The sequence below is a fragment of the Anopheles coustani genome, chromosome X (assembly GCF_943734705.1).
Source record: "Anopheles coustani chromosome X, idAnoCousDA_361_x.2, whole genome shotgun sequence".
Classification (NCBI taxonomy): Eukaryota; Metazoa; Arthropoda; class Insecta; order Diptera; family Culicidae; genus Anopheles; species Anopheles coustani.
This window is the reverse complement of record NC_071290.1, coordinates 10,875,458-10,897,823: the sequence shown is the minus strand read 5'-3', so window position 1 is coordinate 10,897,823 and position 22,366 is coordinate 10,875,458. Positions and strand designations below refer to the sequence as shown.

Below are 22,366 nucleotides of genomic sequence, written 5' to 3'. Positions count from 1 at the left end.
AACGTCACTCCTTCGTGGTGGCGAAGGTAAGCGTTACTACACCGTGAAGGTTAGAGACTGCCTAACCTATCCCAGGGAAGGGCAACAGCTTTACTTAGGGGCTGAAGGGAAGGAGGGAGGAAGGTAGGGGAAGTTGGAGGAAGGATTGTAAATCGAGAGAAGCAGCATTTTATGCAGGCTCAGGCGAAGTCGGTGTCGGTTTCACTCGTCACAACGTCACCAACGTGCATTTATACAGTGTGTCCCATAAATAAATGCGAAAGTTCGCAATGGTTAATTTTGGGTAGCTTTAATCATTATTTATACCGTGGTCATGTGTGTGTTTGTCATCAGTTGATAGTATACTCTGAGACGATGTAATCAAAACAGTGGATCTCGAGTAATACGGTTGGGAAAATTGTTCGCAAAGGAAATTGTACCGATTTCCTGATGATTGTACCGATCCAATACTCCTTGATGGACCACGTCCTCGAAATCCAGGAAGTGGCCATCTAAGGTCCACTCACACACCGAAGGTCATCATCAGATCAATGAGAGATTAAGTGAGGCAAAATCCTATCAGATCGATACGGAAATTGGCTAAGGAAGCCTATATTTACAAATCTACCATGCATCGGTTGATCAACCATGCCTTGAATTGCTCGTAGAGAGTGAGAGTAAAGCGTTACTTTGTAACAGACCAATTCAAACAACTACGGCAGAAGTGTCAACATTAAAATAAAGAAAACCATCATCGTATTCTCTGATGAAAAAATGTTCACCATCGATCTCGTATGTACCATACGTACAGATAGGTTTATATCGCCGAAGAAGATTGAGGATATTCCAGAGAACCTGCAAAACCAATTTTACCACCAAACATTCGGCCGGAGTAATAGATTTTGGAGCAGTTGCTCCCAATAGCTTAAAAATGCCTCCAGCTATTATCAAAGCTGAATTAATATTTAATACCTAGGTTAATATGAACATTTCGAAGGACCACGTTCTGCCAATGAGGAAACCACAAATACGCCATTTTCTAATATATGTACCGTGACGCACTTCAAAAGTACTAAAGGGTGGTGGAAGAAAAACATAGAATTTTGGGCAATTACACTTGACCTCCCACCAGCCCGGACTTGAATCCTTTGGACGAAACAATCTGTGCATATGTTCAGGTTAAGGCCTGAGAACGTCTAACCCGATTGTTGGATCCCTGACAGCTTCAATTGCCAAGCCATGGCTCTCGAAAACTGACTCATATATGAGAAGGTATGCTCTCAATTCTGTCTCGAGAAAAATTGTAGACCTATTGAGTAATATAATCATCAAAAAAACGATCCCCAAACTAAGGTTACAATATTTTTATCACTTTCTCTAAAAAAAATTATTTTAATCTAAGTTTCGCATGTTTTTATGGCACACACTGTAGTGGCAAAAATATAACGCAATTTGCAGGCAAATTCAATTTTCCATTTCGCAAAGCAACAACTCCCCGCTTTAGGATGAGCTCAAAATAAAAATGAAATATGATCACCATTTTCCCGTGTGTGGAAAAACCGACCGACGGTCACCAGCAGGTGAGGAAAATTTATCGACCGAAACGGAACAATGAGGTAACAATCAATCAATTTTTCCCCCAATTCCAAATTAAATTGCCTGTCACTTTCTCTATCTTTTCACCCGATTGCTTTCCGTATACCACCACACCGGTGTGTGTGTGTGTGTGTGTGTGTGTCGGGATATTGAATTTTCCGATTGTCAGATAAAATCACAAGACAAAAGGAAGGTCGAGAGTAATGCCAAAATGGCGATGCGAACGCAACATTGTACGTTGGACTTTCACTTGGTTTGCTCGTGGCACCACTTCCGCGGGGGTCAATGGGAGCGGAAATGGGGGGAAAACCGGCTCCTCCGAGGGGGAAAAATCCCGGTACCCTCTTCTCCTTCCATGTGCTTCACTTTCAATCGAAACCGGAATGCGCTTCCGTGTTCTTCCATCGATTTGTGATTTGTCCTCTTTAAGGGAAGTGGATGGGGAGGGCAGGGGGATGCAGCATGGTGGTGGAAAACTGTCCCTCAGCTCGGCGTTCATATCACACTAGGAAAAATGGCAGGATGGAAAAGAAGCATAGACTGGAAAATGGGCTTCGTCGTGCGTTCGTAAACGGGTTCGGCGGATATGGACCGGTCTTTGTCGGAAATTAACTGGCTACCCCCCTTCGTCCTCCCTCCTGCCCCTCCTTCCCTCCTTCACCTACTGGTCACATTGTTTACCTTCCAATTCTAACAGCAATTTCCTCACCAACCTCCAAGGGATCTACCGAAGATTTCCCTTTGGTTTGATTTTCGGTCAAAAGACAAACGAAATTGGTTTAAGGTCTCCAACATGAAACCAGCGTGTGTGTGTGTGTATGTGTGTGCCTCTGCAATGTGATTGCGATGGAAACATATATGGCTTACGTTCACTTTCGAATCGACCTGGCTTCCCCCCGGGTCGGGTTTTCTCATTACCCGCGCCAGCCTCTCACGATCACGCGGCGGGTTTTGAGTTGAGCTCGTGGGCTCGTGGTGTGTGTCGTTTCGGCCTGCTTTTCCACCACCTCCACCTTCCCCACCGTACTTTCTCTGTGGGCCACTTTCCGAGACCAAGCCTATGGGGCGTCGAGCGTGTGTGTGTCTGATATGTTTTCCCTGGCGTCGACCGATAATGGAAGGAAAAACAACGTGAACTTTAGCGCAAAAGTAAAAGTGCATTGCGCCTTCCGGGGGGGGATGTTGGAAGTGTGTCACCAAGTGTCCAGGCACCCTCCCCCCTCCAACGCCCTCACCCCCCTTGAAAGGGCCACTCGGTGACTTAGATCTTTGGTCTTTAGCAACCTCAAGATTTCTTCATTCGCTGCCGACATTTGCCGATCCTCGTCTGCTTGGCCTTGGGAGTTGGGAGTGCGTTGAACTCGGGCACCTATCCGTCCGATCGGGGTCAGCCTACGCGTCATGTTTCCGACCAACGACGTGTGACATTCTCCCTCCGCACGTTCTTAACACACCGGTGACACACATTCCCCCCCCCCCCCCCCCGCCGGGCCAAACGCAAACAAATCGATTGTATGGTAATTTGCGCCCGTTGGGTGAAAAGTGAGACTTTTCACCGCACGGTGAGCACCCTTTCGGTGGGCTGGAGAAAGTAAACCAATAACGCCTGCCCAAATCGCCAATGAGGGACGCTGTCCAACGGCTCGGGGTCGGTACGTGCCTGGAATAGGTCTTGGCAAAAGGCTCCACCTGCGTCAGGACTGTGAAGAAAATTTCACACCACATCGGCAGGAGGCTACCCGGTTCCCATTTTGGGCCAACGTTGGCTGCGTGAGCTGCGTGTTCAATTTGTTTAACACATCCAACGGACCACAAACGGGTTGGCCTCGTTTTGAGGAGGGTGCTTCCAAAGTAAAACAATTTCTACACACAGTTCTAAGCTTAGATTTTCCACACTTCCATATTAATCGACAAGAGGTATTCATCCCGACGATGATGGTGACGCGATCAATGTTTAAGTAGGTTGAACCTTTCCTTCGATGATTATTTACAGCGACCCACATGATAAAGGGCTCATCTTGATTTTTATTTTAATGTTTGATTTATGTTTTTTTCATAACTAAATAATTTCACTATGAAAAGTTTTTGTATGTTGTCTTACATCTTCTTTATAAAATTTACATCACAGTTGTTTACATTTTGCTTAGTTCAATGGTTGTTAGCAAATTCCTTGGCCAATGGGGTTCCTCTTACTCGCGATAGTGTTTGACTTATGTTTGTTGACAGGTTGACACTTCTTTACTACCACTTTCAAAGTGTGTACTACTCTTACTTTACTCACTACACAGAATTCATTTTCTGTTTGTTTTTTAATCTCGTAAGAAAGGACATTTTTCATGGAACGTTCATAATATATGTAGTCAAATAACTTACGCAAAATAGAACACAATGCATATGGAAACATTCTACTGAAGCTTAAATCGCAAAATATCAGCGAAGAATTGACCTTCGATAGGTTGCAAAACACAAAAGAAAACATTATGAACACCAAGATCATCCACAATGTAATAAATAAAACGAAAACAATCATCACGGATGACTTGAAAACATTTTTCCTCGCCGTCTCTTAGCACACGAGTTTAAAAACGACCAAAAGACGCTCTCAAATCAGAAAGGGGATATTAATTTGCTCAGGAGCATGCTGTTGAGTTCCTTAAGTACTATAAAACGACTCTTTTATCAGGTGAAACAAAATTTGAACAAAAACAACGTAATCGTATTTGGCGCAGACTGGTTGAGGAGGGCTTTTTGTAAAGTCGATGATTTAACGACTGTCGAACTGAGTCGATGAGTAACTAAAACAAATATCACGTTCGTCTAAAACTTATATAAAACTCGAGTCCATCGTAGGGCGCATCTTGAATGTGCAAGTATTTTCATAGAAATAAAAACCATAATAAGCTCTGTTCACTCATAGGACTAAATTGGTTACAGCTCATATTGTTGGGAGATATTTCTAATAGGGTGCTCTAGAAAATGATTGGGGAATCGATCTCTCCTTGCATCAATTTACTAAAAACAATTGTATGAGCTACCTGAGCAATCGGTTATTCAATGTTTGTAGTCCCCGAAGCAGACTGCGGGAGTGATGACTTCATCCAAAGACTATTGAGTTCAAGTACTGAACGAACCAAGCTATCTCACAACGTTTTATGGTAGATTGGGTCATTCAATTCTTGAGTGTTTTTGATGACGAATCCTAGTATCTTATTTCCTTTACTTACAAGTTATAAAATTACTATAATGGTGATAAAGAAGAGAATAACTCCTGAGACATGTATCGGAGAGCATTTGCGAACTTTTTGGGGTTTTAACTTTTAAGAAAAAGATATATTCTTTACATTAATCTCCATTGAAAGATGGAGATTGTGAAGAGAACCCTCCAGTCATAAGCAATCGCTTCAGATTTCCGATTTCGCAATACACCTTGAGGTCATCTTCATAGAAAAAATAGTAGTTTCTACCTTGAGGAACTCCTGAGAGAGTACTGAAGGTTAGTGACAGCTTGTCTTTTAGATCAACTCTACATATAAGAACGATGGTATATTTATGTTTCAGATTGTAAGAAAATTAATGCCTTTAAAAGATTAGGGTGCTTTGGATTCTTTTACACAATCAAACGCTGAGTGTGGGGATTTTCTAGCGTTAATTAGAACTGATCTATGCTTGCTCGTTTGAGATTCCCAATCCTTTTAATTGCATCTTTAAATGTCAACAAATTAAACGCAAACAAGCGGCTATCCCCTTTCACACGAAACACTTATCCTAACCCCGCACCCCACACTTACCACCGAACCTTGTGTGCACTCACCCCAACATGCCTAACAATGCTCATTGCCTGACACGATCCCCCTTTTCCCCGTTGTATTCCGTAGCGCTCTTGTTGAACGACGACGACTACCGACGACGCACGACAACGACGTCGACGACGACGACGACAGCGCAACGTCACCAGAACGTACGAACGGACGCACGGACCGTGACGGGCGAGGAAAGAAAGTGAGACGGTGTGAGGCCAGCCGACGGGGAGTTGGGTCCGTCGTCGCGACATTATAACCCGCGTCCAACCGGGCGACTACTAATCGTAACACCGCTTCACCGCTACTTACAACCAACCACACCCTACCCCATCCACCCTCCCAAACCCAACAGCCCACCCAAGACACCGAACACCGCGGGAGGGTGAGCGCGGCTTGTGGGAAATGCGAGCATTTTCCGGCGGGGAAACGGTGAGACACGCTATCGGTTGGAAGCCGTTTCGTTTCGATGGTTTCGGTGTGAAGCGCGCCGTTTGGAATGTCCATCAAGTGACCTCATTCTAGTGCGCGCGAGGGCGAGAAAAGTAAGACGATAAAAAAAGGTGTGTGTGAAAGGTGAGAAAAATCACGACTGACAAATCGAAGCGCTCAGACGGATCGTGATCGTACGACATCGGACGGGGAGGGAGGAAAAAAACGGCACAAGGAAGGATCGGTGTATCGGAATGGGCACGGCAAACGACGCCAACTCCCGCCGATCGGATGAGCAGCAGCATCGGCACCATCACCATCACCACAGGCGTTCGCAACATCAGCCACAGCAGCAGCAACAGCCGCCACGGAATGGGCCGCCGGAACCGGCGAAAGCAGCGGCCGGGGCTGGCAAACGGGGCCCACCGAAGCCACCGAAACCCGACGCCCAACAGCAGAAGGTTGCGAGCGACGACGACTGGCAGTATCCGTACGAAAATCAGCACTCGAAGCAACATCACGTGCAGCAGGTGCCGATGTGGGGCGCCAAAGAGCGCGACTGGGTGGACGTGAAGGTGAGTGGTAGGGTGTACCAAGAGGGGAGGAGGAATATCGCCCACAAATGGCTCCTTTTACCTAAAAAAAATCGGGCAAAATCGAAAACAAATCGGCGAAAAAACTAAAACCCAAAGGTTCGTCGTTTCTCCGCCTGTTGAAGTCTTTCGTTTTGAATTCATTCGAGTGAGTGGCGTGAGTCGCTTAGTGAAGTGAAAACCGATTCAGAGTGAGTCGCAATTAGTGAGTTAATTTAGTATGCCAAGAGGATAATTTACAAATTTTTCATAATTTGAAAGATTCATTCGAGAATCGAATCACGATGAGTGAGCGAAATCATTCTGGGTGAGACAAAGCTTTCTCTGTAAGCCAAACCATTCTACGCGAGCTAAATCATACTATGTGAGGCAAATCATTCTCTGCAAGCCAAATCATTCTGAGGGAATCAAATCATTCTAAAAGAGTTGAATCGTTCTGAGTGAGCCAAACAATTTTTACCGAACTGAATTATTTTGAGTGACCCAAATCGTTCTTAGAGAGCAATATGATTCTAAGGGAGCCAAATAATTGTGGGCGAGCCAAATTATTCTTTGCAAACTCAATCATTTTGGTTGAGCCAAATCATTCTAAGCGAGTTAAATCTTTCTGAGTGAGTCAAATAATTCTGAGTGAGCTAAATCATTCGAGTACGGAAAATCATTCTTTCCGAGCGAAATAATTTTTGAGAGCTGACAGAGCAAATCATTTTGAGTGAGCCAAATCGTTCTTAGTGAGTCATATTATACTTTTTGTGCCAAATCATTCTAAGTGAGTCTAACAATTTTGAGTGTGGAAAATCATTCTTTCCGAGCCAAATAATTCTTTGTAAGCTTCATCATTGTTAGTGAGCAGATCCTTTTGATTGAGCAAATTCGTTCTTAGTGAGTCGGGTGATTCTTTTAGAGGCAAAAAACTCTCAGTGAACCATTTGAAGTGAACCAAATCTTTATCAAAGAGGCAATCGACTTATGTCATTCTAAGTATTTTGATGAGTTGGGTTGAGACTCAAATCATTCTGAATGAGCCAAATCTAAAGAAGCCAAATCATTTCGAATGAGTCAAATCATTGTGAGGGAAATCATTCTTTATGGGGCAAATCATTCTAAGTAAGCTCAATCACTTTGGGTGAATATATAAATAATAATTCTGAGTGAATTAAAGAATTGAACCTCCATTCCAACTCACTCACTCTGAATCAACTCACGTTACTGAATCGTTATTCTCATCATTAGTTTCAGTGCTGAAATCGGGTTCATTTGCGGTGTTTTTGCGGAGCGCGGAGAACGTGCGGAATGGGTTGGGGGAGGGGGGTCATAATCGAATTCGTTCTGTTCAGAAATCAATACCGCTCGCAGCACAGGACCATATGGAGAAAGGAAAGTCGTTATCCGCACATCGACCGGGTGTTTGGCGTTGATAATGGCGCTGCTGCTGATGATGATGGTGATGGTGATGGAGATGATAATGCTTTTGTGGATCGATAGTCAGCTGCCAGACGGCGCCATGGCGCAGCATCCAATTCTCCTTCCACAGATTTAACGACAGTGAGTGCGAGATCTGGCTAACGGCCCGACGTTCTCAACCGCTGATTGAGCGAACGGTAAACGGAGCTTAATCGACGATTGTGATACGTGAGTGGGAGAGGCTCTCGAGCTCGGAGGAGTAACACAAGCGTAAATAATGCCTCCCGGGACGCACGGCGGGGCCGAGGAGCGGGCGAAATTAAATCCACGATACTGTTACCGATCGTTTTTCGTTGCGAATCTCGGTCAAACGCTGGTCGGGAGTCGCACCTGTTCCTCTTCTGTTCCTTCCCCCTTTCGCCTTCGCTCCGGCGAGAAGTGAACGAAATTGGTCAATTCCGAGCCGAGCCGGGAAATGCGGACTGTGAGTGGAGAAAAGATTGCCCATGACGAAGGTGTGGTTGCTTTAGTTACCCCTGCTGTTATCAGTGATCTTATTTCCTTGTTTTGTGTTTCGCTTCTTTGTTTTTAATACACCTAAAAAGAACCTGCTATCCGAAGTGATTTTCCGCGAGTGGAATGCTAGAATCGTTCTTACCGTTGCCGGACGATTGGCTTCCAATTTCCCCGCCAAACTTCGACAAAATCTTAAGCCTACGTCTGGAAAAGCCTCCCCCCTCCCCTGGTTTTATGTTTGGGGGGTTCAAATTCAACCGCCTCGGACATCTCGCGTAACATCTAGGTCGCAAACGGGGAAAAAATGCTTGTGCGAGGAAGCAAAATGGAAAGAGAAACCATTCGATTGGAAGCACACCAGCATTATAGCAGGTGAATGGAAACATATGGGGTGTGTGCAAAGTGCATTAGAAGGGGGAGGTGAAGCAGAAATACATGGAAGCTGTGAGTGTTGTGCACATTCATACGCCTTTCGTAGGAAGAAACGCGAAGTACCGGAACTGATTTTTATGGGGGGGCTGCCAGATCGATTGACTCGTTTGGTGTGTTATTTTTTTTTTTGGTTTGACCGTGACCGTGGACACCACTCTACGAGCATCATTTCCCGGAGAATGCGTGAGAAAATCCAGCAAGCCACCGTAATGAATTTATTGTCCTTCGCATTCCGGCACTCCAACTCCGATCGCGCTGGGAGTTAATTAATTAGGTAATTAGTTAATTTATGAAATAATGAACCGGCTGGTGGTGATGGTGGGCATTGCGTCAAGCAAACCATCTCCTCACGAGCGTCTCGTTGACGTTCGGGTGACGATGTGGCAATACGATAAACAATAAATCAAAACACACCTGGAACATAAAACACCGAAAAGAAAAACAAAGCCGAAGGGAGAAAACTGGCTCCCGTTCAACATCGAACCTACATCAAAACTGAAGCGAGTCGAGACCTCCCCTGTTTGATGGTTTAAGCCCTTTTTCGGCATCGTGATGGCATCGTGTGACATCATCCGGCGAGAAGCACAAACACAACGGTAATGAACCCCGCTATCGAGGGCATTTTCTCGTCCATTTTCCCACTGGCAGAGGGGAGAGAGGGGGGCTCGGAGCTAAGTAAGATGGATCCCGCGATGACACGATGTTTCGTCGAGGATGACGAAATGGCGGAGCAGGGGAAGAAGAACAAGCGAGGAGAAGGAAAAAAAACTACACGAAAAGCCTCGAAAATGGAACAACAAGGGCTTTAGTGTCGACTTTCGGTTGTGCGATGCGGCGAAAATGGCGAAATCAGTGTCATTGTCCGGTCCCTCGGGGGGGGGGACCGAGAGAGAGAGGGAAAAGGGTTTAGGGTGTACTAGTTTATATTTCGGTAGACGGTTTATTTCTCGGCTTCCCCGAGCCTCGGTTACGGGGTTACAATAAAACATTACAAACGATGCACCATTCCGGGAGTGGAATGACCGCTCGAACGGTAAATTTAAATTCTCGCTCTCACTCGCTTGTGTGAGATGACGCTTTGCTTCCTTCGGCTGTCAAAATCGGCCAAATTGTTTACCTAAGCTGCGCTTGGGCAAAGCAAATTACTACCCATTTGCTAAGTGAAAAGTGTAGTGTCGTTATCATTTTCTGACTCGCGCACTAAACGTTTTCCTTCGGCGAGGAGGAAAAACTCTTCGGCGGACTGAGATAATCACGCACGCTGGCCATTTTTCCTCGTCGTAGGATGCGGTACACTTTTCATCGCTCCGGTTATTAGTTTGTGACGGCTTCCGTTCCGTCAGGCTTTCACGACTCTTGCGCAACCCGGAGCCTAAAAATATGTTTTGCCAACGAGCCCGGGCATAATCTCTCGCTGGCCCTGTTGTTTTTCCCGACACCCCCCGCCCCGGACATGTTTGTTTCGTTTGGCTGAATTAGTTCGGTACCGAAATTCGGCACGCATCGTAAGGACTGCTGCACTTTTTTTTTCTTGTTGTGGTCCAAACGGAGCTAACGAGAAAACCGGAGCCCAACTTCATTCATTTTGGAAGCCAAAACGAGGGAGTGGAAAATTGATCGACAAATGGAAAAATGAAACGCAACGCACCAGTTAAATACTGCACGCACACACACACACTTACACTAGTACGTTATGCCGCACTTAAACAATAGGTAACACCTTTTTTTTATTTCTTAAAAACAGCCCAACTGGGTAGCTTTTCTTTTCGTCGTTTTTTTCCTTTTGGTGTCCGTTTCCTCGTGGTGGCCGCCGAGGAAAAGGCCAAAAATGGGAAAAAATCAAACCCAGAGGATGGAGAAGAAAGCGCCAGCGCCTAATCAACGCCGATCGGCGTCCAATGCTTTATGTAATTAACTAGCGGAGGCGGAGAGAAGGAGATAATCGTCGCGCCATTGAAAGCATCGAAAGCTGTTTTCCAACCCACCCTCCTCGTGTTTTTTAAGGTGTTGGAAATTAGTCTTTTGAGCCGAAAATGAAAAGTGAACACGGTGCGCGGAGGGGTGTCTACACATTGATGAAAGGTTAACAACTAAAAGCTGGCTCGGGCTTTGAACTTTTCGGGTAGAGGTTAACCAGGCGGGTTGATTAATCGATTATTACCTGATAGTGCTGGTGTGGCGTTGGCATTTTCCAGCGTGCCGCTCGGACGCCGCGTTTCGTCACGGATGCGAATGCACGGTGCCCGGGTTTTGGGTTTTTTTAGTTGTTACGACCAAAGGGACAATGTAACATATTTCACTCCTTGCGTTGCGTTTTTATGAGAAAAGACACCGAAGAAACGCAACTACCGGTCGCTTTCTCCCGAGCGCCAACTAGGGTTTCCCCGAGGACTCCCGCATTCATTTCTCATGTTTGTGCGGTGAAATTTGGTTCAATCCATATCGCCACCCCGAATCGGAACAATGTATCTGTTGGGAGAGATCTCCTCGGGCCAAACCGGATCCGAGCTGGTGATGTTTCGGGGAGAAACTACCGAATGTCACGTTCATAACCGATCGCAGATATGGAGTATGAAACAGACCCCAAAAAACAAGGAACGCCATCGGTTAGGGGAGTTTGGAAAATGGTTTCATTGTGTTTCTTTTTTGAACCCATCTTTTGTGTGTTGTTTCGGGTCGATTGAGCAACTGTGACTTATTTTACGCTGCATTAGGTAATTTTAAAACATATAAACTAATGGAACATGTCCATAAAACATCATTTAAAACACAGAACAAAGTAAATTTAGTCCGCAATAATGTGCTACACATCTACCACAGTTAAGGGCACAGATCACTAATGTATTGTCAATATTCGGGAGAAGCGTAATATGTGCTTTGTTTATGTTTTGCAATTAGATAAAAGTTGCAGTATTTTTCCAAAGCTACAGCTATTATTTTGTTGTTCAGTGTTGAAATTATAAAAAAACTACACTAGATGACCACAGAATTATGATAAATATTCAATTAAAGTGCGATCGAATGAGCTATTGGTTCGTTTGTTTACCTTTTGACAATATTACACATTTCCTATAATGTATGAAAATCAAAATTCTGCATTTCTCTTACCCTTTAAAAAATAATTGAAATGAGATAATGCAAACAAGAAAACGCCAAACAAATATCTAAATAATGTTTCTTAACGAATACTGAGTCGAAACGTAGCTATTTTGTTTGGGAGTTAAAAATGTTAGAGAAAATAATAACATTATCCAATATCCAACAAAAGTTAACTCGTTTAGCAATCAACATTTTAAATATTACCAACTCATACCTAAGAAATAATACATTTTCGACATCCTACTGTAAATTATATGATGAGAAGTTCAATACAACAAAACGAACTTTCATTTGGTTTTGGAATCAAATTGAATAAAATTTCTTTATTTGTTGTCTTCTGTAATTACACAATCTTGTGCCTAAATATCTTGGTTTTGTTAACAACTTAAGGTTTTCATTTTCGTCATGTCTGTATTTTTGTTTGTTTTCTTCTGTAATTATAAAATCTTGTACCTAAATATGTTGGTTTTATTTACAGCTTAAGGTCTTCGTTTTTGTCATGTTTGTATTCTTTCTCGAATCGAACATTTCCGGCATTTTTCTTCAATCGACTGCTTTGCTGGAAAGGAGGCTTATTTTTTCACAAATGGACCTATTTGCTTACCTTACCCTCTTTGCTGCGCTCCCTTGAGCTTTCCCATCTACGATTAGCGCACGCACAGGAGCGTGTCCAGGCTTCGGCCGATGAAATGGCCTCTTACAAGGGAGTCGACTCCCTTCGAACTGCGAAGGAACGTCGTTTGGCAAAACGGCACAGAACAATGGAACTCGTCGTCAGTCCGCGGGGGGTTTTGAAGGCTTCGAAAGCTGAGCCAGGGGAAGACGTTTTACAAGAAAAAAAAATAGATGAAGCGATTTATAAGAAAAAAGAAGAAGAATAGTGTTGAATAGTGAGGAAGAGTGGATTCTCTTTTTAATTTCGGTGACAATGACTGTAACATTCCGTTGATCGCGTGGTATGCTGCAGTGCTACACATGCTTTATGCTGTTGTGTTTTTCTTCTTCATCGGCCCAACTCCGCACAGTGGGCCTGCGGGGGTCATTTGAGCGTAAAGATTTTTATAAAAACTATATATAAAATTACCGTATATTTATTTTACCAACCACTCACCTGCTTGAGGTGTGAGAAATTGATTCGATTATAAGTGAGGAGATTCCTCGAAATTAGTTGACCACCGGTGCACAGGCAAACGACCCACTGTGCATCGCCAGCGGTTAAGGGCTTTTTCATTGCAATAAGAAGCTCGTGTGAGAACCTCGTCAGGTGTGCGGCCTTCTGCACGGGCGTTCCGGTGTGCTGGCTTCCACGTCCACAAACCGCATGAGCAAGTCGTGGTAGAAGAGAACCAAGTTCAACGGACATGAAAGGGGCACCTAGTACAGAGTGTGCTTTTTGGACGTGTTCTTCATGTGTTTTTCTTCTTCTTCGTTCGCGTTTCAGAAACCCAGCACAAAGTACCTGGAGTCGGACGACTGCGATTCGCTGCCTCCACCGCCGCCACCGGACGACGATCCGTACTTCGATGACGACGATCGGCTGGCGCATCAGCTTCATAACCACCACCACCAACATCACAACCAGCTTCACCCACAGCTTCACCATCAGGTCCAACAGCAACAGCAGCAGCAACAACAACAGCAGCAGCAACAGCAGAATCACCTCGCGCACCTGAACGGGATGCACCATCTGGGCATGGGGCAGCATCAGCACCAGCACCTGGCCACCATGACGCCCCCGCCCGCCCTCGACTCCGACCTCGACTCGAGCCCCAAGAAGGACCGCATGCTGCGCTCCAACTCGGACAGCTCGCACGGCACCAACGGCAGCGCCGGCGGCAAGCAGAAGAACGGGGGCGCGAGGGAGAAGGGCGGCGCGGCGGGCGGCGGCGGAGGGGGGCACGGGCACCATCATCACCATCACCACCATCACCATCACAATGGCGGCCGGGTGCCGGTGCACGCCAAGAGCAGCCGGGCCGAGTCGGTCCTGTCCAGCGACTCGGACATCCGCTTCACGCGCCGCAAGCTCGGCGACAACCAGAAGTGCGGCTGCGCGCTCATCGCCGGCTTCCTGCTCATCCTGCTCTGCGCCGGAGCGATCGTCTACGTCGGATGTAAGTACAAACACACCCGGCCCGGCTTCGTTCCCTCAGCGTACTTGAGTCTGAACTGAATCGTTTGAGTACATTCTCATCGCTTCCGCAAAACTTAAAGTCAGCTACTGATAGCGCATCTGGATAGCAGAGGTGGCTCTTCCTATGTGGCCACTTGAAGCCCCGTGCTATGAATCTATGTCCCTCAAGTGGTCAACTAAATAATTATTCGATTTAAGTTTCCGTTTACCTTTTTGTCGTCGGTGTTTACAACGACAACAGCAGTTAGGGATTCGTGGGGCAATATACACCCCTTTAGGAATACTATCGAGTTCTCAATAAATTTTGCTTAGTGTTGATTTATCAACTGTTGGATTACTTTGGTTGAAATTAGTAGCCTGGTGGGGAATTTGTTTTCCTAAAAAAATCAAATATTTGTCCATTTCTGAAAAGTTCAAATTCAGATAGATCTCCATCTAGTTTAGCCAAATTGCACCATAGCAAAACGCTTCACAACAAAGAGGCAAACTGCACCGCAGTAGTGTGGCTAGATCCACCATAACATAGAGGTTTAAACCACTCCTCCGATAAACAATATTCAATCAATTAAAAGGTTCAAAATATTCCTGTGATGTAAAGTACATGAACTTCAAGGAATCAATATTATTTTGAATCAACATTTTTGTTTTAAACGATACAATTCTCCAACCGGATGTAAAACTCCCCGGTGGATTTGCACGATTCCCTTAGCTGTCTGAAACATTCCCTTATATGATTGCAAAGTTCTCTCAACCGATTGAACATATCTCCTATGCTTTTGAAATGTTCTCTCTACCTATTGAAACATTCCATTATCGAAACCCTGTTAGAATTGTGGTGCACTTCACCCCGGCCAACTGTGTGCATTATGTCCCGGTTTAGAGCTGAAATTTTTAAATTAAATTATGTGATATTTACCGAGATTTTTATGTGCAGTTTAAATCTTTGTTTCTAATTAACAGAACTATGTAGGCCATGTATAAAACAAGATTTCCACTGTTTATTCCTCGGTGGAGTAGTCAGCAAAATTACACCAGAACATGTTCGAACCGGCGATGTTCTTGTTTTGTTTTTATTTTTTCGCGTTTTTGATGATGTAGAGCTATCAAACTCCCAGGACTTTTTCGCCACAAAATCACGTTTTCCATAAGAAATTGGAAGAGGTGCGTTTTGCTTCAGAGGTGCATATCGCCCCAGCGAGCTCTGTTTAGTTACACATCGCCTGCTTACGGAATTGTGTAAGTTTGTGCCACTAAGATTATTGGTAATCGCTTCGAACGCAAGTGCAATTAGATTCAGTTGAACGCTATTTTCTATTTCGTAAAGTGAGTGATAAGAGTTCGATGAGTGAGAGATTATTGATTGTGGGTGAGCTTAAAGATGGGGGATTAAGGTACGGTGAGACGACCCAGGCTTTCTCATGCTCACCGGCTCAGCGCTTCTCACGCGGCATTTTTCTTTCACCGCCGATGTGTCATTTCTGGTCTTGTAATATTTGTTTCAAGTTTCACTCATCTAGCAATGCAGTTTGCATCGGACTAGAGCCTCTTGTAATAACTTCTAATACACGTTCTTTCTTTCTGGAACTAAGTTTTAACGTTATGACGAACTGTATCATCTTCCAGATCGAGCTTCAAATTGAGTATCTTGATCGATCTGGTCAGTTTATTTCATACTTTGTATTGGGACATAATTTTCTTTAAATCAAATCAAATTTAAACTATATAACTATGGTTATTCGGTTGTAATGGGGTGTCAGATGTGTGGTGGATCAATGTTTACTTTGCGTTGGTTAGCACGATTAGTAAAATCATATAGTATTTCAATTCAGATCGAATTGTTTTGCTGTTTGCTACAATTTTGTGTCTTGTGTTTGTTAACAGTTTAAAATCGTACTCTTGCATACTATGTTTGATTGTTCTTACATAAAAAAAAACTTGAACACTCATGACGAAAACACACGATTTGTTTACTGTAGTATTTACGATACTATTTACTTACTCTTTTCTGTTTAACGTCTTTTTATTGGTTGTTTATTGCTGACAGTGACATTTCATATCAAAGTTAGGATACTTTACCACCTTGGTTTGAATATTTTATGTGAAAAGGCAACTATTGCTTGTTTTCTTGTTTATTGCAATAGTTGATAACATGGACATTTTTGAACAGTTAACCACAGTAACGCGTCTCACAAAACAAACAACCTACACCAACAAATATTTTGATGTGAATTAATATCAGCGCTAATTTTCGACAAATTCCATCGTAATATGTAGGAATACTAGGGGAAGGAGTTGAGGCAGGATGCTTGGATAAGCGACGCAAGCTGTAAGCTCACCTCAAACCTCGCAGTAGAAAACACTTTCAATTAAAGTGATTGTTCGCTAACCTCCACATGGTTGTGAAGCGCCAAAATTAAGAAAGGCGATCGGTGTGCAGGGGTGAAAGGGTGTGCTGGGGGTGAAAATTATGCTCATAAAGATGCGCCCGCCGGTTCGGAGGAAAAAGCAAGCAAGCTTCATGCAAAGTCGGCGTCGGCGGTGTAATTCAATTAATCGTCGCGCGCGTGCGGAAAAAAACAAAACCCCGAGCAGAAGGTAGCATCACAAAACCGAAAGAATGATAATGGAAAAGCCGGGCGGGAAAAATTGGCATTCACAGCATACGAGCATAACTGTACGCTAGGCGCCAGAAATCCGGCGGCGGGATGATACAAAGCAAACGGGTGGCACCAGCGTTGTTGGATGTTGATTTTTATATGTATCTAACGCGCAACCCTGTGATTGCTCAACCCGAGCCGATGGGAAAAGAAAAGGAGTTTCCGCGTGAATGTGCTCCCGAAACGGGGGGTGTGTGGGGGTATGGGGCTGTTGCGTCGGCAACAAATGGCATTCTTGCAAACACGCATGCAAACACGGGCCCAGCACTAATCGTGACAATGACTCTTAATACATAAGCTGCGCGATCCATTTTCCACCATTTCCCGCTGCCCGGTGCGCGTCTTTGTTTTCCAACCATTTTTCTCGGTGTGTAAGGCGTCACGGGGTGGCACCGGGCGGTAAGTATGCGTGGTGATTATGATTTATTTTTTATTTGCGCACATTTTCATGTTTATTATCAATGCCTGCCCTAAGCCTTAGTAGCACCTGAGTATTAATTGCCACTCCCGGTCGGTTGTTGCGTCGCGTCGGGAAAAGTTGTGTCGTTCGAGGTTCGAAGGGGAAAAAAACACAAACCCGCCAAATCGGGTATCATCTTCTGCATAGATTCCCTCTCCCCTGTACTCCCTTTGCTTAGATGGATGGGAATGAGTGTGTAGGGTTAGAAGAAAAGCAAGAAAAACACTTTCCATTTTTCACCGTGCGGGATTTTTCTTCATCACACTTCCACTAAGGCAGGTGGATTGCTATTGCGTCAGCAAGATTAATGTTTGGACCGCGTACGCTTGGTCGATGACTTCTGCCGCGCCACCGGTGAAAGGAATAATGCCACCAAGTTAGTCACGAAGATGAAAAGAAACAAACAAACAAACAAACAAAATGTATGACAGATGGGGATTTCCACGAACAAAAAAAAAAAAACAAACGAAACAAAATTCGTCGTCAAGAAAATGCTTTTCTTGGAGTGTGGAAAAAGTTGCTCATAGGAGGCAATTAGGAGACGCTTATGTAGACGGAAAGGTAGACGACGAACTTGTGAAGATCGTCTGCGGAAAGTCCTCGCCTTAATTCGTGCTTCCGAATGATGAGCCTGGGGTACGATTATATACGCAAACACACACACACACACACACACATACTCTACCGGATGTAGGCACTTTGGTTGTTTTTTGATCGAGTTCACCTTTCTCTTCGTGCCCGGCCATAAAGACGACGAGCGATGTTGTAAATGGTGGCATTTACGCGCTTTTGTTGATCGGGAAGATGAAAGGCAGTGAGAGATAGTGAAAGAAGGAGAGAGAGTGAGTGTGTACGTGTGTGTGAGCGGAAGTGAGGCAGTAGTTTGCAAAATAAATTAAAGAAAATATGCCCACAACGTAATCGGTGCCATTTGTTTTGTGGCTTTAATGCGAAAGATGCGGCTTTTGGGAAATTTATCACTCGAACATTTGGACGATTTCACTTTCCTTAAGAGATATGGCGGTTTGTGGGACTTGGAGGCCCCGGGTAGACATGGGAGGTGGGTTTGTGCTCGCGGTTGTTGAGAAGATTTAATGACGAACCTATTGTGCGTGATGGAGGACGGACTTTCGGTATCTCGGGAGGCGATTTCTAAACGCGATGTTTCTGTTTTGAACACACCTTAGACACCTATCTGCGGCCGGAGCCATTGCCGGATCGAATATTTCGTGCCCGGCTGCGCGTCATCGAGGGTGACCGGTGGACGCCGGAGCTGGCGGACCAGAACACGATGCGGTTCCAGCACCGGGCGCGGGACTACCGGGAGCGCATCAACCTGATCATGCGCCGCTCGGATCTCCGCGAGCCGTTCGAGGGAAGCGAAATCTTGGCGCTAGATGGGTAAGAGATTGGGCGGGGGAGCTCGAGAAGAGTCTAGAATAACTGAGGCTTTGGTCGATTTTGCAGCAACGAGGACCCGGGTGACCTGACGCTGCACTTTGCGCTCTACTTCGATCCGTACGCCGAGCTGGTGTCGGCAGCGGATTTGCGTGCGATTCTACTGGAGGAGATCACGGGCCAGGAGCGGAAGTACTTCCGTAATCTGACCATCGACCCGAACAGTCTGGTGATCAAGGAGGTGTCGGGCACGGGCGATGACGTGATCGGTACGTCTTCGTCGCCGCTCGGAGGTAAGGACGAGGTGACGGTGGAGATCGTGACGACGGTCCGGCCCCCGCGTAAGTGTGAACCGCTCCGGCTTGGCTACTGCCGCTCGGTGGGCTACAACGTCACTACGTACCCGAACTTCTTCGGCCACAACTCGCTGGAGGACGTCGAGGCGGACCTGATCTCGTTCCGGGAGCTGGTAGACGCTGAGTGCTTCCGGCAGGCGTTCGACTTCATCTGCCGCCTGTTGCAGCCGCCGTGTGAGTACCGCAGTGTCGAGGAACCGTCACCCGGCACCGTCTGCCGTCAGTACTGCCAGGCGTTCTGGGCCGGCTGCGGTGAGCGATTGCCGGAGCGACTCCGGCGGTTTCTCGACTGCGAACGCTTCCCGGAGTCGACGGGCGTGCAGTCGTGTCACAGCAAGCCGGGATGCACTGGTGAGCTGCAGGCGAACGCACTCTCCTCCCGTCTGTGCGATGGCGTCGCGGACTGTGCCGATCTGTCGGACGAGAACACCTGCACGTTCTGCGCGTATGGTGCCATCTCCTGTGGCCGTAGCCGTGCCTGTTATGCCAAGAACGCTCGCTGCGATGGAAAGCTGGACTGTCCTGATGGGAGCGACGAGAAGGATTGCCGTAAGTTCCCTTTTGGTTACAGCACTTGAGTCTCTTATCCACCTTGATCTTACACGCTCTCTCTCTCTATCTCTCCCGGTTCTAGTATCGATTTCACCGCAGGTGAACTTCCTCACCTTCCCACCACCGATCGTCCCATTCCGGCCGCGGTTCTACTCGGAGGGCTATGCTGTGTTCTCGGAGAAGGGCACCACGGGCAAGTTGTGCTCGGTCGGCATGGAGTCGAACGAGTACGTGCGCAACACGGTCGCGGAGTCGCTGTGCAAGGCCCTCGGCTACGAGCGGGTCGACTACTCGGAGATACGCAACGACACCGAGCCGAACACGAGCTACGTGCGTGTGCTGGACCCGCGCGCCTCCGAGATCTCGTTCGTACGCACGCAGTGCCAGAGCAAGCAATCGCTGTACGTCGCTTGCAGCCATCTGGAGTGCGGCGTTCAGTCCGCCCATTCTCCCACGCAGACAGTCGGCCTATCCAAGATGGCGACCCCGGGCGACTGGCCTTGGTTGGTGGCACTTTTGCGCGCTGACACGCACGTTTGCGATGGTACACTGGTGAGTATGGCTTGGACCCACGTGGGGACTCCTGTTATATCTCAAGGGCTCGCTCGCTGACTCTGCTTTCTACCTCCTTAGGTATCGAAAGATTGGGTGCTGACGACGGAGTCCTGCTTCCAGGGGCAGGCCAAGGCAACCTGGATGGCCGTATTTGGCGCCGTGCGGCTCTCCTCCAACGCCCCATGGACTCAACGGCGACGCATCGTAAGTATCACCTAACACTCTCCAAAAAACGCAAAAGTGACTTACCTCTCGATCTCTACTTTGCAGATTGGCATGGTAAAGTCCCCGGTGGAGGGCAGCACGGCAGCGATGGTACGCCTGGAGACGCCCGTCGTGTACTCGGACTTTGTGCGCCCTATCTGCCTGCCCGACATTCCGCTGAAGGAAACGATCGACCGCAGCGATAACAACGTCACGCCGACGCCGCACGCGGAAAAGTACTCGACAAAGACGCAGGCGGGCAAGCCGGCGGCGGGCTCGCAGACGGTCGGGGGCAGCCGGAAGCTGAAGGAGTACCGGCAGTACTTCGAGATGCCCGGTGAGGATGAGCTGGCCGGGGACGAGTACGGCGATCTGAACGAGGCGGCAAAGTACGTCAATCAGTACAGTGCGGACTTTACGGATGAGCAGTATCGCATTCCGAAGGCGGAGGCAGCGTCGGCCGGTGCCATCGGAGCTCCCGGCGGTGGAGGCGGTCCCGCCGCATACCCGCTGCCCGCGAACTCCCCGCAGACGAACAACTACATCTCGGCGCTGAACTACATCGGACCGGGCGGACCGGCCAGCGTCGGCGCGGGCGGTATTGGTTTCCAGCAGCCGACCAAGCTCGGCAAGCAGAGCCAGTGGACGAACTGCAACACGCTCGGGTGGTCGCGGCAGCGGGATCACCTGCAGCGGGTGCAGCTCAAGCTGATCGACATGTCGCCGTGCGAGAACATCTCGATCGCCACGGTGAACAGCCTGTGCGCGGAGTCCGCCTACCACAAGCAGGACTGCAGCGAGGAGGAGTTCGCCGGCAGCCCCGTCGTCTGCCTGCTCTCCAGCGATCGTCGCTGGGCCCTGGTCGGCATCAGCTCGTGGCGTATCGCGTGCGCCCCGAACGGGGTCGAGCGACCCCGGATGTACGACAAGATTACGCCCAACACGCCGTGGATCCGTGACACGATCGCGGCGACGGTCACGTGAGCCGAATTTCCGTCACTCGAGCAAGCGAGCGACAGCTGAACCTTTACCAAATAAACGATAGCCTTACAGCACACCAAGCGTTGGCGCTAGCAGCAACTGTCAGCGTCTGCAATCTGACAGCTTGCCGGAGATTCTCATCAAATGGCGCCTTCCGGGAGGGGAAGACCCAATGCACGCTCGCTCCCCTCCCCTCCCAGGACGGTTCTTCTTTGATTTGTGATAGTATATTGCCAACTAAGTCAGCTTGCTTGCTGCGCAAAGCGAACACAGGACGAGCCTGTCTGTGCTGGTGTAGCAAATCGTAGCAAAAAAGCGCCAAACAGGGACAAGTTGTTGTTTTTTATGCCATTTTTATTTGTGTTTTCGTTATACTGCGTTTTATCGGACACCGCACCGGCCTCGTGCTGTTGAACGAACTGCTCATATTGTTTCCGTACTACGTTCCATTTCAGCAATGTGTCCATTCACTTTGCACCGCCAATAACACATGTCAATAAAACAACAAAAATACAACAGCTGGATCAAAGAGCGTAAACCAAGGTTCGGTTTAATATAAATTAAATCACTCAAAGGTAACACACAGTTGATCAATCCTACCACCCAGCGAACGACCAAAGTGCGCACGGGTGACTCGAGCTAATTACTGCGAATTGGAATGTAAGGGGTCCTTATGGCCCAAGGAAATAGCGGAAAGTCTACTCGAAAAACGAAGCAAAACTTTGAAGCGCTAGCGCGGGAGCAGAACCTTTCTGGAACCTTTGTGTACATTAGAGACGTCAGCAGATCTGCTGGGTGTATCCGGTTTAGAAATTTAGTACTCTAGTTCGTCATTATTATACCTTTTTTTTTGTTTTATTTACCTTATTATCACTAGCTTCCTAATAGGCTTTGATACAAGTATGTGAGAAGTGCATGGTCGTGTTTGTGTCCGAGTGGGGGTGCATGAGATAGGATGTAAGAGTAGGCGTAGATAAATATATTATAAAACCGTCAAGCCAACGATAACTGCCTTCGTTTTCCCCCACTGTGCTCGTTTGGCCAAGATGGACAAGTAGCAAATGTCATTAGCTAACAGGAAAAAAAAGTGTATACTTGTGTAGCATACATCAAATAATTTGGATCTGTTGTAATCATGTATTATTCCTCAACTGGATAATGGACCCGATGAACCTGTTTTCACAATAAATCATAACTTTATATGCTTGTTAGCGGTGCCTT

The 22,366-nt window shown here is 46.7% G+C and overlaps 1 protein-coding gene across 1 annotated transcript; it reads left to right on the top strand.

The window, feature by feature from the left end:
- Nucleotides 1-6,058: 6,058 nt before the first annotated feature.
- Nucleotides 6,059-22,350, top strand: LOC131269076 (uncharacterized). The gene is made up of 7 exons (XM_058271393.1): nt 6,059-6,379; nt 13,290-13,962; nt 18,287-18,500; nt 18,567-19,402; nt 19,488-19,957; nt 20,039-20,164; nt 20,231-22,350. The coding sequence occupies exons 1-7, from the start codon at nt 6,059-6,061 to the stop codon at nt 21,146-21,148; spliced, it is 3,558 nt and encodes a 1,185-aa protein (XP_058127376.1). The 3' UTR covers nt 21,149-22,350.
- Nucleotides 22,351-22,366: the final 16 nt, after the last annotated feature.

Coding starts and splice junctions, on each gene's coding strand:
- LOC131269076 (XM_058271393.1), top strand. CDS start 6,059: ATGGGCACGGCAAACGACGCCAACTCCCGCCGATCGGATGAGCAGCAG. Junction 19,403..19,487: donor GAGCGACGAGAAGGATTGCC/GTAAGTTCCCTT, acceptor TCCCGGTTCTAG/TATCGATTTCACCGCAGGTG. Junction 19,958..20,038: donor ACGTTTGCGATGGTACACTG/GTGAGTATGGCT, acceptor CTACCTCCTTAG/GTATCGAAAGATTGGGTGCT.